Genomic DNA, 20983 nt, shown 5'->3' with positions numbered 1-20983 from the left:
CGAAATACGCTTTGTAACTGTCAGAGTAACTGTCTTTGCGTAGCAAATCATTAATAAAATATGGCTTGCGCGGTTGTGGATTGCAAATAATATGCACACTTTAAACGTATGGCAGAAATGAAGATTGGATATCAAAATTTGATAGCAGTCCGAGTAAGGTCTTTTTTTCTATGAAATTGAGTTTGTAGCAAAGACTTCAGTCCCTTTGGTTGTTTTTTTGTGATTTTTCGTACGACCACCATAATAGGCTCACTAAACTCAAGCTAGCGATGACGAAAGTCAATCATTTGAAAGCAATTTGTCTGACGGTAGTCAAATAATGTTTTTGTAGAAGACATAACAACCTTGAATTCTCAAATATCTTAGTTTTTGAAGCATTGCGCTGGTAAGTTTTAAAACTTTCCAAAATGTTTTTGTTGAAAAATTTTGTAGTAATTTTAATAAATCGATTTACTTTTACGTCATAGATTTTTTGTTCTATTTAATAGTGGTCTATAATAGTTTCATTATCTTGTTGCACACAAAACACTCCTATCAGCATGCACTTATGTAGCAAAATTTCTATCCCCCACTAGAGTCGTTCGAGAACTGTTCGTCTGACCTTATGCGTTTATATTTGTTTGGTTTGTAATCAAGTCTCATGTCGCTTCAAAGATCTAATGAAAGGATCTAACTGTATTCGGCGTCTTGATTCCACTCGGAAACACGTGTTTTCAATTTTTTCAAGTTTTTGGTATCGTTCATTGTTTAATAGTCGCACAGCGATAGCTGGGGCTATTATTGACCTTCTCTTGGTTTTTTACAATCCAAGAATTGGATTGTATTGGTGCTCTGTCTTTTTACAATTCAAAGAATTTTTACAATTCAAAGAATTTTTACAATTCAAAGAATTTGAATTGTATTGGGGCGCTGTCTTTTTTTTAAGATCTGTTCACACATTTTCATGATTTTTGAAGTCAAATTGGAGTGGTGATTTTGGTCACGCCGAAACAGGAAATGGAGCGAAAAAGCGAGTGGTTTTGTGGCGTGAATTTTTTTTCGCTCTAATTTTAAAGTAGAGTGAGAAAACGGTGTTTGAACAAAAATTCGGTTTCTCGGTAGTGGTTTTTTGTTCGCGTGCGGCAATTTCACTCTGATTTTAACTGTTCTTTCGATTTTTTGGATCGGATTTTTTTCTAAATGGTTTTCCCAAGCCATTCACAGCTCATTCTAGGCCTATTCTTTTGTTTGAATTAAATTTTCATTTCTCGCTAGTGGTTTTTTTTGTTCACATGCGGCATTTTGACATTGATTTTCTGTTTATTTCTTATTTTTTTGATCTGATTTATTTAAAATGGTTTTCTCAATTCACTCATAGTCCATTCTAGGTCTAGTTTTTTTTTCTGTTTAGTCAATGAAAATTTTTTGAATTGTACGTCAGGACTTGTCCTGCTATGTTTTTTATTTTTGTAAGGTTTTCACACCTTTTATGACTTTGAGCTTTCAAAACGGGATAAACCGGTAAAGCTCAGCGGGCATCAAGTTTCATTAGAGGCCCTTAGCCGCGTTTAGTAGTTCTTCAAGTACTTAGAGTGGTGAAGCTACTGGGAAGGCCGTCATTCAAGGTTAACAGGTCATTTTCAGAAGTTTTTGAGCCCAAAATGTTGCAATTTTTCCGTCTCTTTCGGATTTTTTGTTGGACCAGTCTGAAATTGAGGTTTGTAAAAGTTGGTAAAGGTCTTTTGCAAGACGTAATAACTTTTTATGGCCATTTTAAGAGCTATATGCATTGCTACACCAAACATAAACACGGTAATTTATTCTAATTTTAAAAATTTTTTCAAGTTTTTTGAATTTTTGTTGTTTCAGCTCTTGGTGTCACAATAATAGGTTATTTTATAGTTTCTAGCGGTAATGGAATGGTTTTCAACTTACGAATTTTACCAATTTTTTTGATAAAACTTGCAGTTATTTCCAATTTTCTGACATTAATTGTCATTATTCAAGTTTTCCAGCTCCAGGGGGCAAGAAATCTTGTTTAGGATTTGCTAATAGTTTACTGCAAAATTTTTATTGGCCATGGCATAAGCCAATTTTTTTCAAATTTTTGAAACGTGTTGTCAATTTTTATGTTTCTCTAACCTGAATAGCCAAAACATTTCCTTTAGGTTTTGGTGATAGGTTACTGCATAGTTTTTAGTAGTAATGGGGAATGTGTTTCAAGATTATAATATTACAAATTTAAGCGATTTCTAAATTGTAATTTTTTCTTTGACTTACTGAAATTTTAGTCTTTTTCCTCAGTGGCCATGGGTTTGCTGCTATTGAGTTTGCTAGTATGTTTTTGCAGAGTTTCTAGTGGCAACAAAATAGTTTTTGTTTTTAAGATTGCAAATAAAAGCAATTTTTTAAATAAAGCTTGCAATTTAAATTTTTTTGATTGTTTTCAAATTTTTTGAATTTTTTTGTCATTTTCTAAGTTTAACTATCTTTATGGGCCAACGAAACTTTTAAAATGTTGCTGATGGGTTACAAGACAACTCCACAGAGAAAAAATGAATTTGAACATTTTTTCCAGACACCTTTTCGAAAAATATCTTTAAATTTTTCCTTTTCATTTGAAGAATTTTTTTCACATTTCTTTTTGAAGTCTTTGTCATTTTTTTCGTGATTATCTACCTTTAGTGTCAAATTAATCTCTTTCAAGTCTTTTGCGTGAGTTAATGACTATATTGCATTGTGTCATAAATGGACTTCAGGTTAAAAGCTTCAAGAGTTTTATGAATAATTGTTTTTTTGTTTAGTTTGATTCTTTTAGTTTCTCAACTTTCGAGATTTCGTCTTTTTGGCTGGGATTGTTCAATTGATCTGCTGGTCAGGTACATGAGGCCTGTTTTTCATTCAATTCCTTGGATTGTATCTTTTTTTACAATATCTTATAAGTCTTAAAAGACAGTATAAGATATTTTTAATAGCCGCACAGCGATAGCTGAGGCTATTATTGGCCTTCTGTTTTTTTTTATTTCGTCGTCATGATTTTTGTTACGACCATATGACGTCACAGCCACTTTTTGTTCATTCGTTCATGCAATTTCAACTGAATTGCATGCGTGACGTCATTTTTCGCTCTCAGTGTAGCGAGTTTTTTTGTTCATTCGCGTGAGTAAATTTTTGGTCACACTTGACTTACCTCACTCTCAAAAATGACTTCCTCAATTTGAAATTGACTTTTATTTACTTTAATTCAGAGATAAGGTCAAATGGGTGTGTGTCACTCTAAATGAAGGTTATTTGAGAGCAGCTAGTAGAGGCAGCAAAAACTTAAACAGATTTTTAATCAAAATTATATAACATATCAACCTTCAATAAAAAGACGAATTTTTTTGGTCTTTCTTTTTTACTGTTTTTTTGAGACTGCAGATCTACGGAGCTATTGCGGCTATTTTGTGGCAATCTGCCAGCTATGTTTTAGTTATTTTTAGTTATTACAGATTTATGTAAATCAGTTTTTTTGTTGCATAAGTCTTATGTATAAAAGTTATCTATTTTAAGCATCTGGCTTTGAACCTAGTCTACTGTATTGTAAATGTTGGGTTGAAAATTTCAAAAAATGTATACCAAAATGTTGCGTATTAAAACTATTCAACAGGTTTTTGATTTTAAAAATATCTGCTCGAATAGATTCATTTTCACACCACCGAGAAAATTGTTTCAAGATACGAACATTGGTTTTTATCCTTAGTGAAATTTGGACTTTCTGGTTTGATTTGATTTCGTTTTTCCGGTTTCTTTTTCTTGTTACTGTTTATATGTGCTGCTTAATTTCAAAAATTATGCTTGGAAAGCTGATTGTAAGGTCATACAATTTTAGAGTTCGTAGCATTATATTTGAGTGTTTGTCTTGCTATGTTTTTCAATTCGTTCTTTTTGAGATGCGTAACAGACTGAGCGCTTCGGGTAAGTGGGACGTCGGTTTGTTGTTCCGAACTGGTCACCTAATTTTCGCCTCTCCACAAGTGCCTGTTATGCGGCGACGTTTCTGCATCAACTCCGTGGTAGATAACACGTTGTCCCTGAGTTATTGCTATAGGAGAGAATTCTTCATTTTTTGGGAAAATGCAGATTTCTCGTGCAGTGGATTTTGTTCTTGTCGGATTGTTCTTGCTGTTCTCGATCTTTTTGGATTTAGCAGAATTTCTGGTGGCTTTGAATGCTTAAACGGTATCACTCAAAAGAATACTTTTACTTGCTGTCGTGCAAAGTTCTCTGTTTCAACTTTCGGTCTAAACAGTTTCTTTCGCTGCTGTCGTTTGGCAATCTGACTGCTATGTTAGAAATTACTGGTCGATCCATAGTACTGATTACTTGGCTCGAGAGGACGTGTACGTTACTGGATAAATTTGAATTCAAAAACTAACTGAACGTAAACATGAGTTTATTGGTTGGCTTCAGTGTTTAAACTGCTTGAAATTTTTAAACGTATCTTTTACTGTACTCTTTCCCTTTGTCACTTCTCTGCTTCAATTTACGGTCTAAGCGGTTTCTTTCGCTGCTGTTATTTGGCAATGTGACTGCTATGTTAGAAATTACTGGTCGATCCATAGAACTGATGACTAGGTTTGACAGGATTTGTATCTGTTTAATTGCTCTCAATCAAAGTTTTTAGCAATTATATCAGTCCTGTCGGTCTTTTTTAATGCGATTTTTCGCTTGAGTTTTTTCGTCTGACCCAATTGACTTTTCGTCCACAAAAACGGGATAAACAGGTAGAGGGCATTAAGTGCCCTTATAGCCTTTCAGCGCACTAGTCTCCAAGTACTCGAAGTATGCGATTCACAGAAGCTGTTTTGGAGACTTAGTTATTGTGTGAAGGACGGTTCTTGAAGAGCCCCCCCCCCCCCAAGCTGTTGCCCCCCGCGCGACAGCCCCACGGTTGCCCAGCCCCCCCCCCCCCCCCCGTGGCTAGCTACTGACGAAGCTAACCGGTCGTTTGAGAGCAATTCGCCCGACGTTAGTCGGTTATGTTCTTTTTTACTCGTAAGTTTTATTAAACAATTTATTATAAATAGCGGCCGGTGTTTGAATTTGAAATGAACTTATTTTTGAAATCTCTTGCTATATTTATGTAGCGTTCGGCTTTCTGCCAGAATTTAACAAGTTTGTGTTCCTGAATGTGTCCCTTAGTTTAGAGAGTAATTGGTATTATATTGTTGGGCAAATTTCAGGATAAAATGTCTGTTGTTGTTGCGAGAGAAAGTGAACGTCAAAAAATTGTTAATGAAAAGAAAATTTTGGACAACATATCCAGAGAGAGGAGGCTGGAACGACACCTGGACTCGTTGGAAAAGGACAACTTTCAAGAAGACCCACATGCCAACTTAATCTTTATCAACAAAAAGATGTTACATGTTGAAGGTCAGGAGGACAAATCTAAGTCTGCCAAAGGACGAAAACGGAAAATTCGTGGCGATCATTTTAAACAAAGATTTAGAAAGACGTTGCAAAACTTGGTTGAAGAGGAGGCGGCGCTTGAAAGAGAATCACCAAATTATTTTACATGTATAGCGCCACCTAGCAAGAAACCCGCTAAAAAGCTCTGCTCCGTTTGTGGATTCCCGTCAGCATACAACTGTGTTCAATGCGGTTTCAAATTCTGCAGCTTAGATTGCCAACAGATGCATAAAGATACTAGATGTCTGAAATGGACAGCTTAGGTTTATCCTTATCAATCGTGAGTTCTTGACATATCTGAAAAACTTTGTTTACAGCTATAAATTGAAGTTTAAACCTTGAACATGAAACTAGTTAAATAAAGAAATCGTTTATTTACGTGGGAAATTTCAAATTTACACTGCAGGTTTCGATGAACTCAAATGATGGTTGGTGAGTTCAATCGTAGGATTGAATGTTATAAGCATCTCAAATTTACGATGGATGGGCTTGCCATGTATTTATTTGCTGCATTCCTTATCGTATATGGTATTGTGAACATTTTGATTGATTATTTGTTTAAACAATTCGTCACAAATGTAGCCATTTGGGGCTGTAGTGAACGGGAGTGTTGTTTCGATCTGGTTATCTCATTACACGCGAACAAAACTTTGTGCAAATGTCACGAGGCCATAATGTTTGTCTAGTTTGCTGATTATCCGATTTGTCTTATTATCAACTTAACTTGCCTCACTTGCGGTTGGTTTCTCTCTCTAACTCTCAACATGATGAAATACACGGTTCTATTGCTTGCCGTGCTATGGTAAGTTATAACTTTCTCTACATTTAACTACGTTTGAAAACCTGACATTTAATGTATGTTCGAGTCGTCTGAGCTATTTTTAGGCTTTTGCTTTTCTCAGATATCGGCTTTGTACGCGCTTCCTATATATGCAGGAATGTAAGTTCGGAAGCGGCTTGCCTTAATCTGAGATTTTGGAAAACGGAGGAGTCCTGATACATTTTGAGACATGGTGATGATGCTTAAAGCAGAATTCAATATGGACAATATCGGGTTCTTCTTTAGCGTGTTACAGAAAATCATCAACTAAAACAATCAGAACCCATTATTTGTTGCTAATTTCCGCGTTTAGTAAACGTAATGTACTCAAAAGTTAAATTTTTTTAGCGGCTTGGCTTTGGCCGATTTCAATCCATTCAAGATTAAACTGGAGCGTAAGAAGAGCGCCAGACAGATCCTGGCCGATAAGGGTTACAAATTGGGTGAAATGTACAACATTCGAAAGGCGAACAGCATGCTTGGATCCAAATATCACGCCAACAAAGCTGAGCAACTGACCGACTACATGGATGCCCAGTATTATGGTAAAATCTGCATCGGAACCCCTTGTCAGACGTTCGAGGTCATTTTTGACACCGGGTCCTCGAATCTGTGGGTGCCATCCAAGAGCTGTTCCTTTACTAACATCGCTTGCTTGTTGCACAATAAGTACGACTCGAGTGCCAGTTCTACCTACATTGCCAATGGAACGAAATTCGCCATTGCTTATGGAACCGGAGAATGCTCTGGAATCGTCAGCGAGGACACTGTAAGAACCATTAATTTTCATTTGATTATGTCGTCTTCTGGTAGGTCAAACGTTACCTGTCCAGCAAAACCTAACGGCAGATTGCAGCGACTGTTCGGCTTTACCATTTTTGACTTTGCAATAAGAGATGTCCGAGTAATTTTATTTGCTGTGACTTATCGTAGTTCTCGAACCATGCTTGAAACAATTATTGTAGTCATGTTTTATTGCAAAATTTTTGCTTGTACCAGATCTATAACAGGCTGCCGTCCGAGAGCAATCGTCCGATGCCAGTCGGTTATGTTTTTTATGGCGACTTTTATTAAAGAAACAACTAAAAGTTGATTGTCACTGAAAAAATAACCGGTTCGGTTTAGCAACATTAACAAGCTGATTTAATAAAGGTTGTGCTAAAAATAAGCAACCAGAGGAAATCTGGAAAATTCTTGCACGGTGCGACCTCGAATGCAAGTTATTATCACATTGAAAATAAAGTCCTTGAAGCGGAATGGGAAATCAGATTTCAACCAGTAATTAAGCTACATTTGTTAAAGAACTCTTGATAGAAAGAAGAATCATGCCATATCAAAAGAAGCTTTAATTTTTTCTGGATAATTATTTCAAACTCAGTTTTTCATGTCAGCTTTAATTGAGGTTGTAATCTTTTTGTGCCCTGTAGGTGGAAGTTGCTGGAATTTCTGTTCAGCATCAGTTTTTCGGCGAGGCAATCAAAGAACCCGGAATCACTTTTGTAGCAGCCAAATTTGACGGAATTCTCGGCATGGCTTACCCCAGAATCGCGGTCGATGGTTTGGAACCATGGTTCAACAACGCCTGGGATCAAGGACTTGTGGCAAAGAATGAGTTCGGATTCTGGCTCAACCGAGACCCTGACAGCGATGATGGTGGAGAAATCTTCTTTGGAGGGGTGAACCCTGACCATTACACTGGTTAGATCTGATTTATTCGAGCTCTGCTGAAGTTTTTGCGAACTTCTACTGCTAAAGGGAAAATATAGTTTTGGTGGTTTCAATTTGAAGTAGCGTGAAGGCTAAGTAGTGCGCAAAGCTAATCCTATTGATGTCCTCTTTCCAAATGCAACCTTTTTTACGTCCTAACCGAGTGTATTTGGAGAACGGAGAAAATTCGTTTGAGCGACATGCACGTCTTGTCGCTCAAACGACACGACTTTGTACAGCTTGGGACGATTTTTTTTTTTCATTTTGACGCGTTTGATGATGTAGAACATAATTGACAACTCCGATTTCTTATGTTCCACGTTGATCACATTATAGCTAAATTGGAAAAGTTGAAAAGCAATCTTAGTCCAGCGGACCGACAAGCCGGTACTTCCCAATGAAAACAATCTAAATTAAATTTCAAACCTACTTTTAAAGCAAGCATAAATGATTGAATCCAAACAAAACCTTATTTAACAGAAAATGTAATGAATTCCAAAACGCATGGGATTAAATGCCCTAACGAGGCGCGTTACGAGGCTTTGAAGTAACTCCGCGAGGATGCAAGGAAGGCGTGATCTCAAAAATACGATGAATTTCACATTTAAATTAACATTAAAACATTTCAAATACACAATTACGACAATTTGGCAATATTTATGTTGCGTCCTTGTGAACCTTCATCAAGATGTGAGCCCTTTCTCTCTAGATTTCATGATTTTCCCCACTGGAGGGTAGTTGGTAAAAACAGGCTGATACCATTGATTCTGGATGGTGTTTTTGAAAAGCATTAATGGGAGCCAGTTCAAAATCAAGTAGAACTATATTTGGCGTAAAATCTGGAGCAGTAGTTTTTCAAGCAGCGATAAATTGGCTGGGATAAATGTTTTTGTTGAGAAGGATAGCATACAAACAGGTTCAGTACCGAAATTATCAGCATGAAGGGTGTAAATTTGGCACAAGTTTCTAAATGACTATTTATAAGTTCCACCCGCAAGTAAAAATTTGGAACCTTTCAGAACCCATATTATATCCGAATAGCCAAAAAATTAGGATGATCGTTTTGCATTAACATAATGCTCATTAATATCTTTTCCGCTGTCAAACTGTGAAAACTCTTTGAACATAACAGGTATATCAAAATACCTGTCTGTCGGCTCATTCATTGCGACTATTTTTTAAGGGCTGTTATGTTCATTAAATTGGTCTTAGAGGGCAACGCATGCTGGGTGGCGGACGTCTTATTGATGGTTTTATTGCGGTTGTTGCGGCTATTGAGATATTAAATTATGCAGCTTGGGACATTTTTTTCATTTCGACACGTTTATGACTTTTCCTTTAGACTTTTCGTGTGGCAGACTTTCCAATAAAAACATTGATTGAGCTCACCGTTTAAGCGAGTAAGCTGCTTATCTGGTAAGAATGCGACACTTAGAGTTTTGATATTTGAAAGGAATTCCTGACGATGGCATACTTGTTTACTCTTTTATTGTAAAATTCATGGCCTTCTATTGCCAATGAATTTGTTTTTGGAGGGAATGGTAAACTCGAAGTTGCAAAATTTCACGCGGATTTCAAGATGCAATATAAGAAGAGGTATTCTAGAGTTCGAATCATGTCTCAATTTACTTTAATTGCTCTATTAGGTTTAGATGAAAGAAATAATTCAATTTTGTGGAGAAAATCATTTAGATCACATTTAACTACTTTCGATTTTTCAGTTAGTCAGTTTTTTTTTAAAAGAAATTTAACTTTTTGATTGCTTGCAAATGAAGTTTGAGGTAATTATTGTATGCGTGTGTGCTTCTTTTGTGCAAATTTTCTGATCGGTTGTTTTTGCGCTTTTGTTCTGGCTGGAACTTTGTTTCACTTCTTGAGTGACTTTTTTGAGGGGATCAAGTTGCTCTCACTCTGAAATAAAGTTTGTTGCAAATACGAGAACAGTTGTGAGCGAACGAGTATCAAAGCTATTGTACCTGAGTTGTAAAGATGTTAGATTTTGTTCTATAGGTTGCGGGTACGAACCCCTTTCCTTTGGGTTCTCGATTTGTGCGACCATAGAAAATTTCTGAGCAAAACCCACACTAAATTAAATTTCCTCGCCTGTCGTTCGAGTGAAATTCGTCTGACGTAAATCGTTTTATGTTTCTGCTAACCAGAGTGGTTTTGAAAAGGTTTTGTGAGTCCTGCTTTGCGCTTCTAGTGTCAGATTCTCTAATGGGTATTTAAGCAATGAAGTACATAAATCGCCATGTTGATAGCAATCTGCTGACAATTATTTAGTTTTTTAAACTGATCTACTCGTGTTAAATTTTTAGTATTGAAACTCTGCTTAAGTTTGCTGATCCGAAGAAGTTTTTCACAATCCGCCTTAAAGTTGTGGAAAACAAATTTTATCGAAGGCTGATTAGTTTTTTGTATATGTTGTAAAACGAAACTACCTGTGTAGAAGAATAATGAGTGGCCCGCTTTTTCACCCCTATTTATTTAACCCCCTTATCATTTAACCCCGATTTTTTCACCCCTCCATCATTTAACCCCTCTATCATTTCACCCCGATTTTAATCTTTTGTAAAATAAGGACTATTTAATTAGCAATATAGTCATTTGGCCATGCCTCACGGGCCATGGCCATGCCTTAGCGGCCCATGGGACTTGATATGAAATTATCACAACCGAACATGGGATTAAATTATCTACTTAATTATGACAAAGATGCCTTTAATGTCGACGGTCGTCCTAATTGGCGGTATGAAATGATAGAGGGGTGAAATGATAGAGGGGTTAAATGAATCGGGGTGAAAAGAAGTAGAACCGAATAATGAGTTCACAAGGTTATTTGGATCTATTGTCCCCCATGCGCACATACTAATTTTTACATAGTAACATGCTACAGATTAACGCATCATTTGTAACTGCTGGCAGAAAACACCGGGGCAGGAAATCCAATGTTTCAGACCTTCTCAAGGTCAATCTTCCAACGTTCTTGTTTGAAACCGAAAGTTTTGACTACTGTCAGTATCCAGCAAATTGGTCATGCTTGTATTACTGACCGTGATCGACGAACAAGGTCCTTCCCGTAATTCTGTTTTGGTAATAAAACGATAACAAATTTTGGATCTTTTCCGTTTGTGCCTCCCCAACTTAGTGGGTGCATATTATTTGCAACCCCCAGACGCACGTGCCATGTTTTTACAAAATGATTTACCATGTAATGACACGTGCTCTGTACCTGGGAGGGAGGGGGGCAAAAACAGAAAAGGTCTCAAATTTTTATGTTCAGGTGACTTCACGTGCACAAATGTGACTGAGCAGACCTACTGGCAATTCACAATGGACGGAGGCGAAGTGGAGGGAAGTGGCGGAGTCTCATTCTGTGATGGAAGTTGTCAGGCCATCGCCGACACTGGAACCTCTCTCCTCGCTGGACCCAAGAGAGATGTCAAAAAGATCCAAGATGTAAATTGATTACTGTTAAATGAGACAAGTTCATATCTTAGAAAAGAAATAAAGTAACTGATAATTCAGTGGCTTGGTAATCGAAATAGAAGAATATTTTCATCTTTAAATTGCATTCGTCAACTAAAAGCAGTCGTTCGATTCTAAAGTTTCTAGACTCTTAAGCTCATAAAAATGATTTCATTTCCGAACTCAAATTACAATAGTTTTTGAAATTATGCTTGTGCTGATACTCATGAACTATGGCTGCTGATTTCAAATTATCTCTAAAAACTTATTAGTTGATAGCTCTAGTCTAGATAGAACTGAGACGGCGGGTGCAATATTTGAATTTTTCGGAAAGCTAATATCAGCTCGTTTGCGCCGTCTATACTTTGAGTCTATTGTTTTTTTTTACAATCCAAGAATTGGATTGTATTGGTGCTCGGTCTTTTTTGTACGAAGTTTTCGCACATTTTTCATGACTGTGACCTTTCAAAACCCGATAAGCATGTGAGGTCAGTGGGTATTAAGTTTCATTAGAGGCCCAAAGCTGACTTTAGTTGTCCTTCAAGGGCTTAGAGGAGTGCAGCTTCTGGGAATGCCCAAGGTTAAAAGGTCAATTTCGGAGTTTTTGAGTCCAAAATGACACGATTCACGTTTTGCCACTTTTCGAATTTTTTTAAAATTAGTTTTGAGTTGACGTTTGTCAAATTTGATAAAGGTTTTTTCAAAGACATAATTAATTGCTCTCAAACGAAGTTTATAGCAATTATAATAGTCCTGTCGGTCTTTTTTTATGCGATTTTTCGCTTGACCGATTTTTCGTCTGACGCTTTGACTTTTCGTCCTCAAAAACGGGATAAACAGGTAGCGCCCAGCGGGCATTAAGTGCTCTTAGAGCCTTTCCGCTCTGTTTCAGCTCAAACTGTTTTGGAGACTTATACTTATGGTGTGAAGGGAGGTTCTTCCAGGTTGACACCCCCCCCCCCCCCTGTTGACCCCCACTATTGCCTCCACCCCCACCGCGCTGTTGCCCCCCAACCCAGTGTTGCCCACCCATCAGCCCCCGGTGCACCCCCCCCCCTTGGCTAGCTACTGACGAAGCCAACTGCTCGGATGTCGTTTGAGAGCAATTCGCCCGACGTTAGTCGGTTATGTTTACCTTTTCTGACAATTTTATGAGCTAAACGTTTTAGTACAGCAAACTTGAAAACTCAAAATGATACTAATTTTCGCAATGTTTTTCAATTTAATTGAAAATTGTTGTCATTTGCTGTGTTATTCCAGCCTCAGAGGTCAGGGAACCTCCTCCAGGGTTTGATAGTATGCTACTTCATAGTTGCTTGGGGAACGGAGTAGTTTTATGCTGTTACGTGTTTACTAGTCTTTGAGCTGGTGAAACTTTTTCTTCATCGGCCAATAATCCTCTTTGAAGGTTTCGTGCGTGTTTTATTTGTTGTAGTTAAATGGATAATACAGGATAAATAGATTTGGTATTTAGGGTAATAGCTTCAAGAGTTTAGCAGTGGTTTTTAGTTTGTTTGATAATTTTAATTTCTCAACTCAGGAAATTGTTTTTTTGGCTGGCATTCTTCAATTGGTCTGCTGATCAGGTTCAGTAGCTCAAAGTTTTTCATTCAATTCTGTGGAATGTATTTCTGGATTTGTACTACTATGTTTTTTTAAAGATCTGTTCTTTTTTCGGCTATTTCACGTCAGTGAAAAGTCAATTTGGAGTAGTGATTTTAGTCAAGCTCAAGTGGTAAAGGGAGTGAAAAATTGATTAGGTGTAGAGTGTGATTTTTTCTCAACTAAGTTTCGGGTGGAGTGAAAAATTGGTGTTTGAACGAATTTTCGATTTTCAGATTTTTTTTTCATGTGCGTCAATTTGACTCCTGTTTTCACTGTTTCTTCTCCTTACATGCTTTTAATATGAAAAATTTGTTTTTAGTTGCGCCTATTCCCAATTGGTTGAAAACATCAAGGGGCAGCTAAATTTTTTTTAGACTGGCACTATTTGACTTTTCCTACTTTTTAAAAAAGATTGTTATTTTAGTATTACATATTATTACAAAATTGAGATGCATTATTTTTTGCAAATTTTATTTTCTATAATTCTTTGTCTTATTTCTTAAGTTTTCTATCTTTAGTGGCAAATAATCCTCTTTAAAAGTTTTGTGCGTGTTTTAATCGGTATAGTTAAATGGATTAGATTTGGCGGCCTTTAGGGTAAGTTTCAAGAGTTTTAGCAATGTTTTTTATTAGATTTTTTTCATTCTTTTAGTTTCTCAACTTGGGAAATTTTGTCTTATTGGCTGGTGCTATTCAATTGATCTGCGGGTCAGGTACTGTAGTTCAAATTTTTTCGTTCAATCCTGTGAATTGTATTTCTGGACTTGTACTGCTATGTTTTTTTAAGATCTGTTCTTTTTCCCGCTATTTCACATCAGTGAGAAGTACCTTAGAGTGGTTATTTTAGTCACGGTGAAGTGGTAAAGGGAGCGAAAAATTGATTCGTTTTTTTCTCAACTTACTTTCAAGTGGAGTGAGAACTTGTGTTTAAACGATTTTTCGATTTTTCATAGATTTTATGTGCGTCGATTTGACTCCCGTTTTCAGTGTTTCTTCTCCTTAAGTGCTCTTATTTTAATATGATAAATTTGTGTTTTAGTTATTTCACCTATTTGCAATTGCTTGAAATCATCAAGGGGCAGCTAAATTTTTATATGGCTGTTATATCACTATTTGTTGTCATAAAATATTGAATATTTGACTTTGCCGACTTTTTAAAAAAAAATCTGTTCTCTCAGTATTATCAATAACTGGTATGTTTGGTTTCTTATGGGTCATAAAAAAACCTAATAACTGGTTCGAGTTAATGGCTATCATTTTTCATGACTTTGCCACTACTTTTCTCAAACTTCGAGGGATTTTTTCCATTTTGCGAGTATTTGTTGTTTTTTTTGCTGTCTTACCATTTAATCTCATTAGGGACAGGATTCATGATTGTTACTGGGGCTAATTTGGTTGGTTTAATCGTATTTGTTGAAAGGTTAAGCTGTCTATGACTTCGATACTAATTCTTTTCAAGAAAATATTTGTTTTCAAATTATAAGATATTATCGAAAATTTGCTGTTTGCCCTTTTTTTTATTTCTGTTGTCTTATTGCCAAGTATCAATAATGACTTTATCAATGGTTGGTAATGGGGCATAATTAAACCTAGTTATGTATTTTCGGCTTGTGGTTGCAATGACTTTGACACTATTTCTTTGATTGTTATAATGACTGTTGTTGGTTTTGACAGTATTTGTTGTACTTTTAGTTGTCTCGTCTTTTAATCCCTTTATGGACAGGTAACATAAGGTGCTAATGTCCTTAATTTAATAATTTTAATTGCTTCTGTTTAAAGGTCATACTTTGACTTTCATTCTTTTCAAGAATTGTTACCGATTGTTTGATGTTTACGAGTTTTTTGCTCAATTTGTTGTCTCTTAGTGTCCTTAATGACAATTCTAATCGGTTGCTAAAACTGCTTTAGTCAGCCGAATTAATCATTACAATTTTCAGCTGTTATTTTTTTTGAATGATACGCTTATCGTTTTCAAAAAAAAAGATAATTTTTTCAATTTTGTTAGTATTTGTACTTATTAATAGCCGCACAGCGATAGCTGGGGCTATTATTGGCCTTCTCTTGGTTTTTTTATTTCGTTGTCATGATTTTTGTTACGACCATATGACGTCACGGCCACTTTTTGTTCATTCGTTCATGCAATTTCAACTGAATTGCATGTGTGACGTCAATTTTCGCTCTTAGTGGAGCGAGTTTTTTTGTTCATGCGCGTGATTAAATTTTTGGTCACACTTGACTTACCTCACTCTCAAAAATGACTTCCTCAATTTGAAATTGACTTTTATTTACTTTAATTCAAAGAGATAAGGTCAAATGGGTGTGTGTCACTCTAAATGAAGGTTATTTGAGAGCAGCTAATAGAGGCGGCAAAAACTTATACAGATTTTGAATCAAAATATAACATATCAGCCTTCAATGAAAAGACAATTTTTTGGTCTGTCTTTTTTACTGTTTTTTTAGACCGCCGATCTACGAATCTATTGCGGCTATTTTCTGGCAATCTGCCAGCTATGTTTGCTCTTTTATCATTGATCGCAAATTTTTGACTGCTTATGAGAAATAGGTTAACCTAATTGGTTGCGTGAGTTCACTTTGGTTCAAAACTTCACTTTTTGGTCTTAAATGTTTTTGGTTTTCTTGTGGTCTTATCACTTGGCCTCAAAAACAACAATTAATTTTTATAGGCCTTTTAGTGCGGCGTAATTTTAGACAATTTATGGGCTCCAACTTTTAGCTAACTTTTTATTCACTTGGATACTATTGGTTTTTAAAGGTTTAAGTGAATTAGTGAGTCTTGCCTTCATGTGTAGTTCTATTATTCCTTTTTCAGCCATTAGAACTGCTAAAAATTATTTTATGTTTTGGGGTTTTTAATGGCTTTGGCTGGTAGTTATCAGGTTCTCTTAGTTTGGCGCCACTGGTTTTGAATGTTTCTGATTTTTGCCAGTTTTCAGTTTTTGCCTCTGTTTTGTTTAGTCTACCATTGATTCTCACGAGGTTTTTGTATTGCGTTACAATATTGACGCATAGTCAATATTTTCAAAAATGTTGTTACTAAGGGTTGCTAAAACACTAAAAGATGGAAAAAAGTTCTAATTGATTTGAGTTTTTTGTTCATTTTAGAGCCTATGGGGTCAAGGGCTTTCATAGTTCGTTGACTTTCTTAGTTCGTGTTGATGTAAAAATAATAGTTGTCGGTTTTCAGTCCATTCAAATTTTTCTGTAAAAATGGAAAAACATTTTTCGGGTCATTAGTTAATTCAATTTTTTGAATAGTAATTCAGGACTTGTCATGCGATGTTTTTTTAAATTATTGAGCAAAGTTAACTGACTGAGACTTGTGTGATGTTGGCTGCTTCTTTCTTTGTTTCTCAATTTAATTTTCTTTTGTAGGCTATTGGCGCCACCCCTCTGGTTGGTGGTGAATACATGGTGGACTGCGACAAGCTTGACTCCATGCCCGACATCACCTTCACCATCTCTGGAAAAGACTTCGTCCTGACTCCCGAACAGTACGTGCTCAAGGTAACCCAGGGCACAGAGACCGAGTGTCTCTCTGGCTTCATCGGAATGGAGATCCCAACTGGACCCCAGTGGATCTTGGGAGACGTTTTCATTGGACCCTACTACACGAAATTTGACTTTGCCAACAACCAAGTGTGCTTTGCCGACTCCAAATAAATGTCTCTATAGATGCTTTACTCAGTCCATAATAAAGTACTATACCTACCGTTCGACGTTTTAAACTGGAGAACTAATAATGTGTAATCAGTAACAATGTTATGTATAGCCAGATAAATAATGCTAATTTACTCTGTTGATCGTATTCACGTTTTGAAGTTTGATACTACCGTGTTAATGCAAGCGTGATTTAATATCCGCTTGAGCAATCGGTTATTTTATATGATTTATTATTACATGATTCCAGGACGACCAATGGTTCTTGCAAGTTTCTTCTGATTCTTAAAGCTTTTATGATTTTAAGTTGAGCAATTATTCGGGTCATGCTATTTTGCGTGAATTTGAGACTTTACTTTTCAAATGATTATTTTTTTGAAAAACGTAAATATAAACTGCTGTCCTAAATGGTCTTCAGAGGGCGTGTAATGCCTCATCTGGTCAATCAGTGACTACTCGCACTTCAGCCAACAGTAAATGGCAATGAAAACAAATACAAAAAATATAAGGCCATTATTTCAGTGAAAAATGGCCTAATAACAATTCAAATGGCTCATATGAGTAATAAAACGCACTAAATAGATCTTTAGAAAAGCAGTTCATGTAAAAGTATCCTGGAAACACAAAAACGAAATGGCAGAAAATTGCAAAATTTTGACTCAATAATTTTCTCCAACTAAATAAACTTGAATTAACATCAATTGAATTAAACATTCACTTAAAGTGATAGAAATATAAACTATCGCCAAAAAAAGCGCCTATAGTGTCTACAAAATCGAAAATTTTGAGCTATTTTACTTATGTTATGTGCAAGTCAACGATTTATCCTACTATATGGCAAGCGTTTCAATATTTAGGTCGTTCGATAGTCAAGTATCGTTTAAGCAATTGATAATGGAAGCGGGTGCAGCATAATGTTCTAATCCCACTGTAACAGCGCATCAAATTAGAACAATTGAAAATAGGCTGGCACTTTATCTTTTTTATAGATGCGAGGCTGTAAGCTAAGCGGAGCTATATTGCGGTGCTCTTGAATTTTTACAATACGAAGAAATTGAATTTCATTGGGGCGCTGTCTTTTTTAAGACTCGAAGAGGCTTTATGGTTTTCTGTTTTTTATATATATAAGTGAGCGAGCAAGAAAACCGGAAGTTCAGGGAGTGAAGAAAGTTTGTAAAAGTTGTTTCAGTGAACAAATTCGAAAAGCGGAGAAAAGAGAGAGTGGTTGTTTTGTTCATGCCTTCTTTTGAAACAGAGCGAGAAATGTAGGTGTGAAAAAATTTTCGCTAAGCGAGCAATTTTTTTGTTCACATGCGGCTTTTTTAAGCGTTTTTTTAGACTTATTTGTTGTCTGAGTTTATTTCAGATTAAAGTTATAGTTTTAATATTGTTTTGATACTGCTTAAGTTTTTTGTTAGTTAAAGGGAGTTTTACGCTAATTTGAAGGTTTTTCAACCAATTCTCCGGTTTTAAGGCTATTTTAGCGATTTCTTGCCTATTTTTGTATTGTATTGCTTTTACTCGTTTTTGAATGCAAGCTTAATGCTTGTGGGAATTTTTTATTACAAATTAAATAGGTTCTTTGGTACCAAGCAATTTATTTCTTTGCATTTGACAAAAAATTGCGAACAATTGTTAAATTATTTTAAAATTTCTTAGTTCTTCGCTTTTTCAAAACAAGAGAGGTTTTTCTGTTTTTTTGGATTGTCCGAATTTGTGTGAGCAATTAAATTTTTGCTAGTACTTGTAATATTGTTTTCCCTCTGTATTTTTACTTGTGCAAATTGAAAAATTGTTTGAATTTTTGTTTTCGTTTAAATTAATTTTTAACTAAATTTTGTTTTTTTTTATTAAATTAACATAGTCTTCTCGCTTCGTTAATACTCACTGCGATCAGAAACTAGATGTTCGACAGGCTGATTTTTGGCGAAGCTATCTTCGAGACTTTTCCGGGATTCCTCCGGCTATGTTTTTTTAAGATCTGTTCACACATTTTCAAATTGGAGTAGTGATTTTGGTAACGCCGAAATAGGAAGTGGAGCGATAAAGCAAGTGGTTTTTCGGCGTGAATTTTTTCTCACTCGAATATTCAAGTAGGGTAAAAAATCGATGTTTGAACAAAAGTTCGCTTTCTCGCTAGTGCTTTTTTGTTCTCATGCAGCAATTTCACTTTGATTTTTTTTTCGATTTTTGGCTCGAATTTTTTTAAAAATTGTTTTCCAAATCCATTCATAGTTCAATCTAGGCGTAGTTTTTTTAAACCAAATTTTTCTCGCTAGTGGGTTTTTGTTCACATGCGGCATTTTGACCATGATTTTCTGTTTTTTTAATTGATCTGATATTTTTTGGAAATCGTTTTCCCAATGGTTTTTTCGTTTAGTCAATGACAATTATTGAATTGTGCGTCAGGACTTGTCCTGCTATGTTTTTTATTTCATCGTCTGACGCTCTTTTTCGTTTTATATTTGTTCACACAGCAAAGCTGAAAAAATCAGATTTTCTGAATGACTTCTTCCTCTCACTAATGGCATTGCGCGCGTGGCGTCATATCTCACTCTCTTTAGCCAACGTTTTTAAGTCATTTGCGTGATAAGATTTTGATCATTCGTGACTCACCTCACTCAATTTGCACTTTAGAACTTAAGTTTAATTTGAATTACTTTAAGGTCAAAGGAACTCATATGTGTAATAAAAGTCTGTAATAAAAAGGCTTCTGCGCAATGAATTTTAACAATCTTAATTAATTTATCGCTGAATTTTTTTTCTTTGCTTTTTGAGCGGCGTCGATATTTTCAATTTAGATCTTTATGTTTCTATCTCTATTATACGACACACAAGTCTATCCTTTCGCAGCTATTGCGGCAATCTGCCGGCTATGTTTGTTAGCTTGTTTTAATCTCATTGCAGTGCAGGATTTCAATTGTGGCTAGTGTTCGAGCTGTCTGTAGGCCATCGTTTTGTTTTCTTTCTTAGCAGTTCTTTATAATTGCTTTGTTGATAGTTGATTTGACCACTAATTATTGGATCTATTATGTCCTGGTCCGTTCTTATGATGATCCCCCAATAGTTTTTATGGCTTCGTGGTGTTTTAATCACTTCAAACGTGAATGTTTTATCCCCCTAAATTGAATGCAGAAATGATTTACTGCATCAAAATATTGTATTATTATAGTATATATTTTTTTATAAGGCGGCGTCAGAGATCCTTATAGTTTGTTTTTTTTTCCTGTGAAAATTGCTATGAATAACTTAATTACTGACTGTTGTTTTGGGTTTGGGGTCAACAAAAGCGTTATTAGCTACTCTACGGGGTCATTATTAGTAACTATTGTGTAAGCTGAGGGTGATAGAAAAATTGTTATAAAAAGAGAAACTTAGCCGACAGTTTTATCATAATTGGTCTAAAAAATCTCATTGTTCCATTAAATCAGTAGTTTGGTGAACCATTATCTTTTGATGTGCGGTCGGGTGGAGCTCCACTTGCCGTGGCCGCACCTTACGGGGGGAGGGTGCATCCATGGAAAGACCTTCATTACTGTTTGATAAAAACTCTTCCTTATATTTGTCAGCTTGCGAAATACTGTTTTAAATTAGCAAATCACGGCTTCAGAATTGATCTTATTGCTCACTTTACTTAAATTGTCGGCAAAATTTCTCATTATTTTTTTGGCCAAACGCCGTCCGCCAATACGGCGTCAACCAAGCCGAGAAAGGATTGAATGCATGGATTTTAATATTGTAGTTTTCGAGTGTCAAATGAATTGAACACAAAATGTGTAACGGTGTTAAATGAAACGAAGCGGGTTCTTCTTAGTAGCCGCAATGGAGGCAGCTGAGTGGAGCTACTATTGACTTCGCGTTTTTTTATATTTTCAAGATTTTTTTAAGACCTGTGACCCGTCACCTCATAAGTTCCATGCGTGACGTCATTTTTGCTCTTGTTTTGGGTCATGCGCATTAAAAAAAATTGTCCCCGCGCCGCTTTCAAAATGACTTAGCTTGCTTTAAAGGTCAACTGAGGACATCTTACTCTATTTGAAGGTCATTTAAGAGCAGATTTTAGAAACAGTTCTAAGGTTAAGACATCACGGCCTTGATTGGAACATAACCAAAAGTTGTTTGTCTTGGACATTTAGGTCCTATTTACTTCATTGGTATTTTGAGACTACAGTTCTATGAAGCCAAATTTTTGTCCTTTCCAAATTTTTAAGCAATCTGCTAGCAATGTTGTTGAAGTTTGAATTTTTAAAACTAAGCATTCATCCTTGTTGAAGA

At 35.9% G+C, this 20983-nt stretch overlaps 3 protein-coding genes across 3 annotated transcripts in view; 2 read left to right on the top strand and 1 right to left on the bottom strand.

The window, feature by feature from the left end:
* Window positions 1-20983, bottom strand: part of LOC142341500 (large ribosomal subunit protein uL18-like) — a 302218-nt gene that overhangs the window by 108549 nt on the left and 172686 nt on the right. The window lies entirely within an intron of this gene.
* On the top strand, window positions 5209-5873 carry LOC142341497 (zinc finger HIT domain-containing protein 1-like). Its single transcript, XM_075392470.1, has one exon. It carries the CDS (start codon window positions 5211-5213, stop codon window positions 5691-5693), a length of 483 nt encoding a protein of 160 aa, XP_075248585.1. The 5' UTR covers window positions 5209-5210; the 3' UTR covers window positions 5694-5873.
* Window positions 6058-16856, top strand: LOC142341496 (cathepsin D-like). Its single transcript, XM_075392469.1, has 5 exons — window positions 6058-6232; window positions 6599-7019; window positions 7678-7948; window positions 11241-11416; window positions 16424-16856. Exons 1-5 carry the CDS (start codon window positions 6195-6197, stop codon window positions 16709-16711), a joined length of 1194 nt encoding a protein of 397 aa, XP_075248584.1. The 5' UTR covers window positions 6058-6194; the 3' UTR covers window positions 16712-16856.

This window comes from Convolutriloba macropyga, chromosome 6 (genome assembly GCF_964194025.1).
Source record: "Convolutriloba macropyga chromosome 6, txConMacr16.3, whole genome shotgun sequence".
NCBI classification, from domain to species: Eukaryota; Metazoa; Xenacoelomorpha; order Acoela; family Convolutidae; genus Convolutriloba; species Convolutriloba macropyga.
This window is presented reverse-complemented; position numbering and strand designations above follow the sequence as displayed.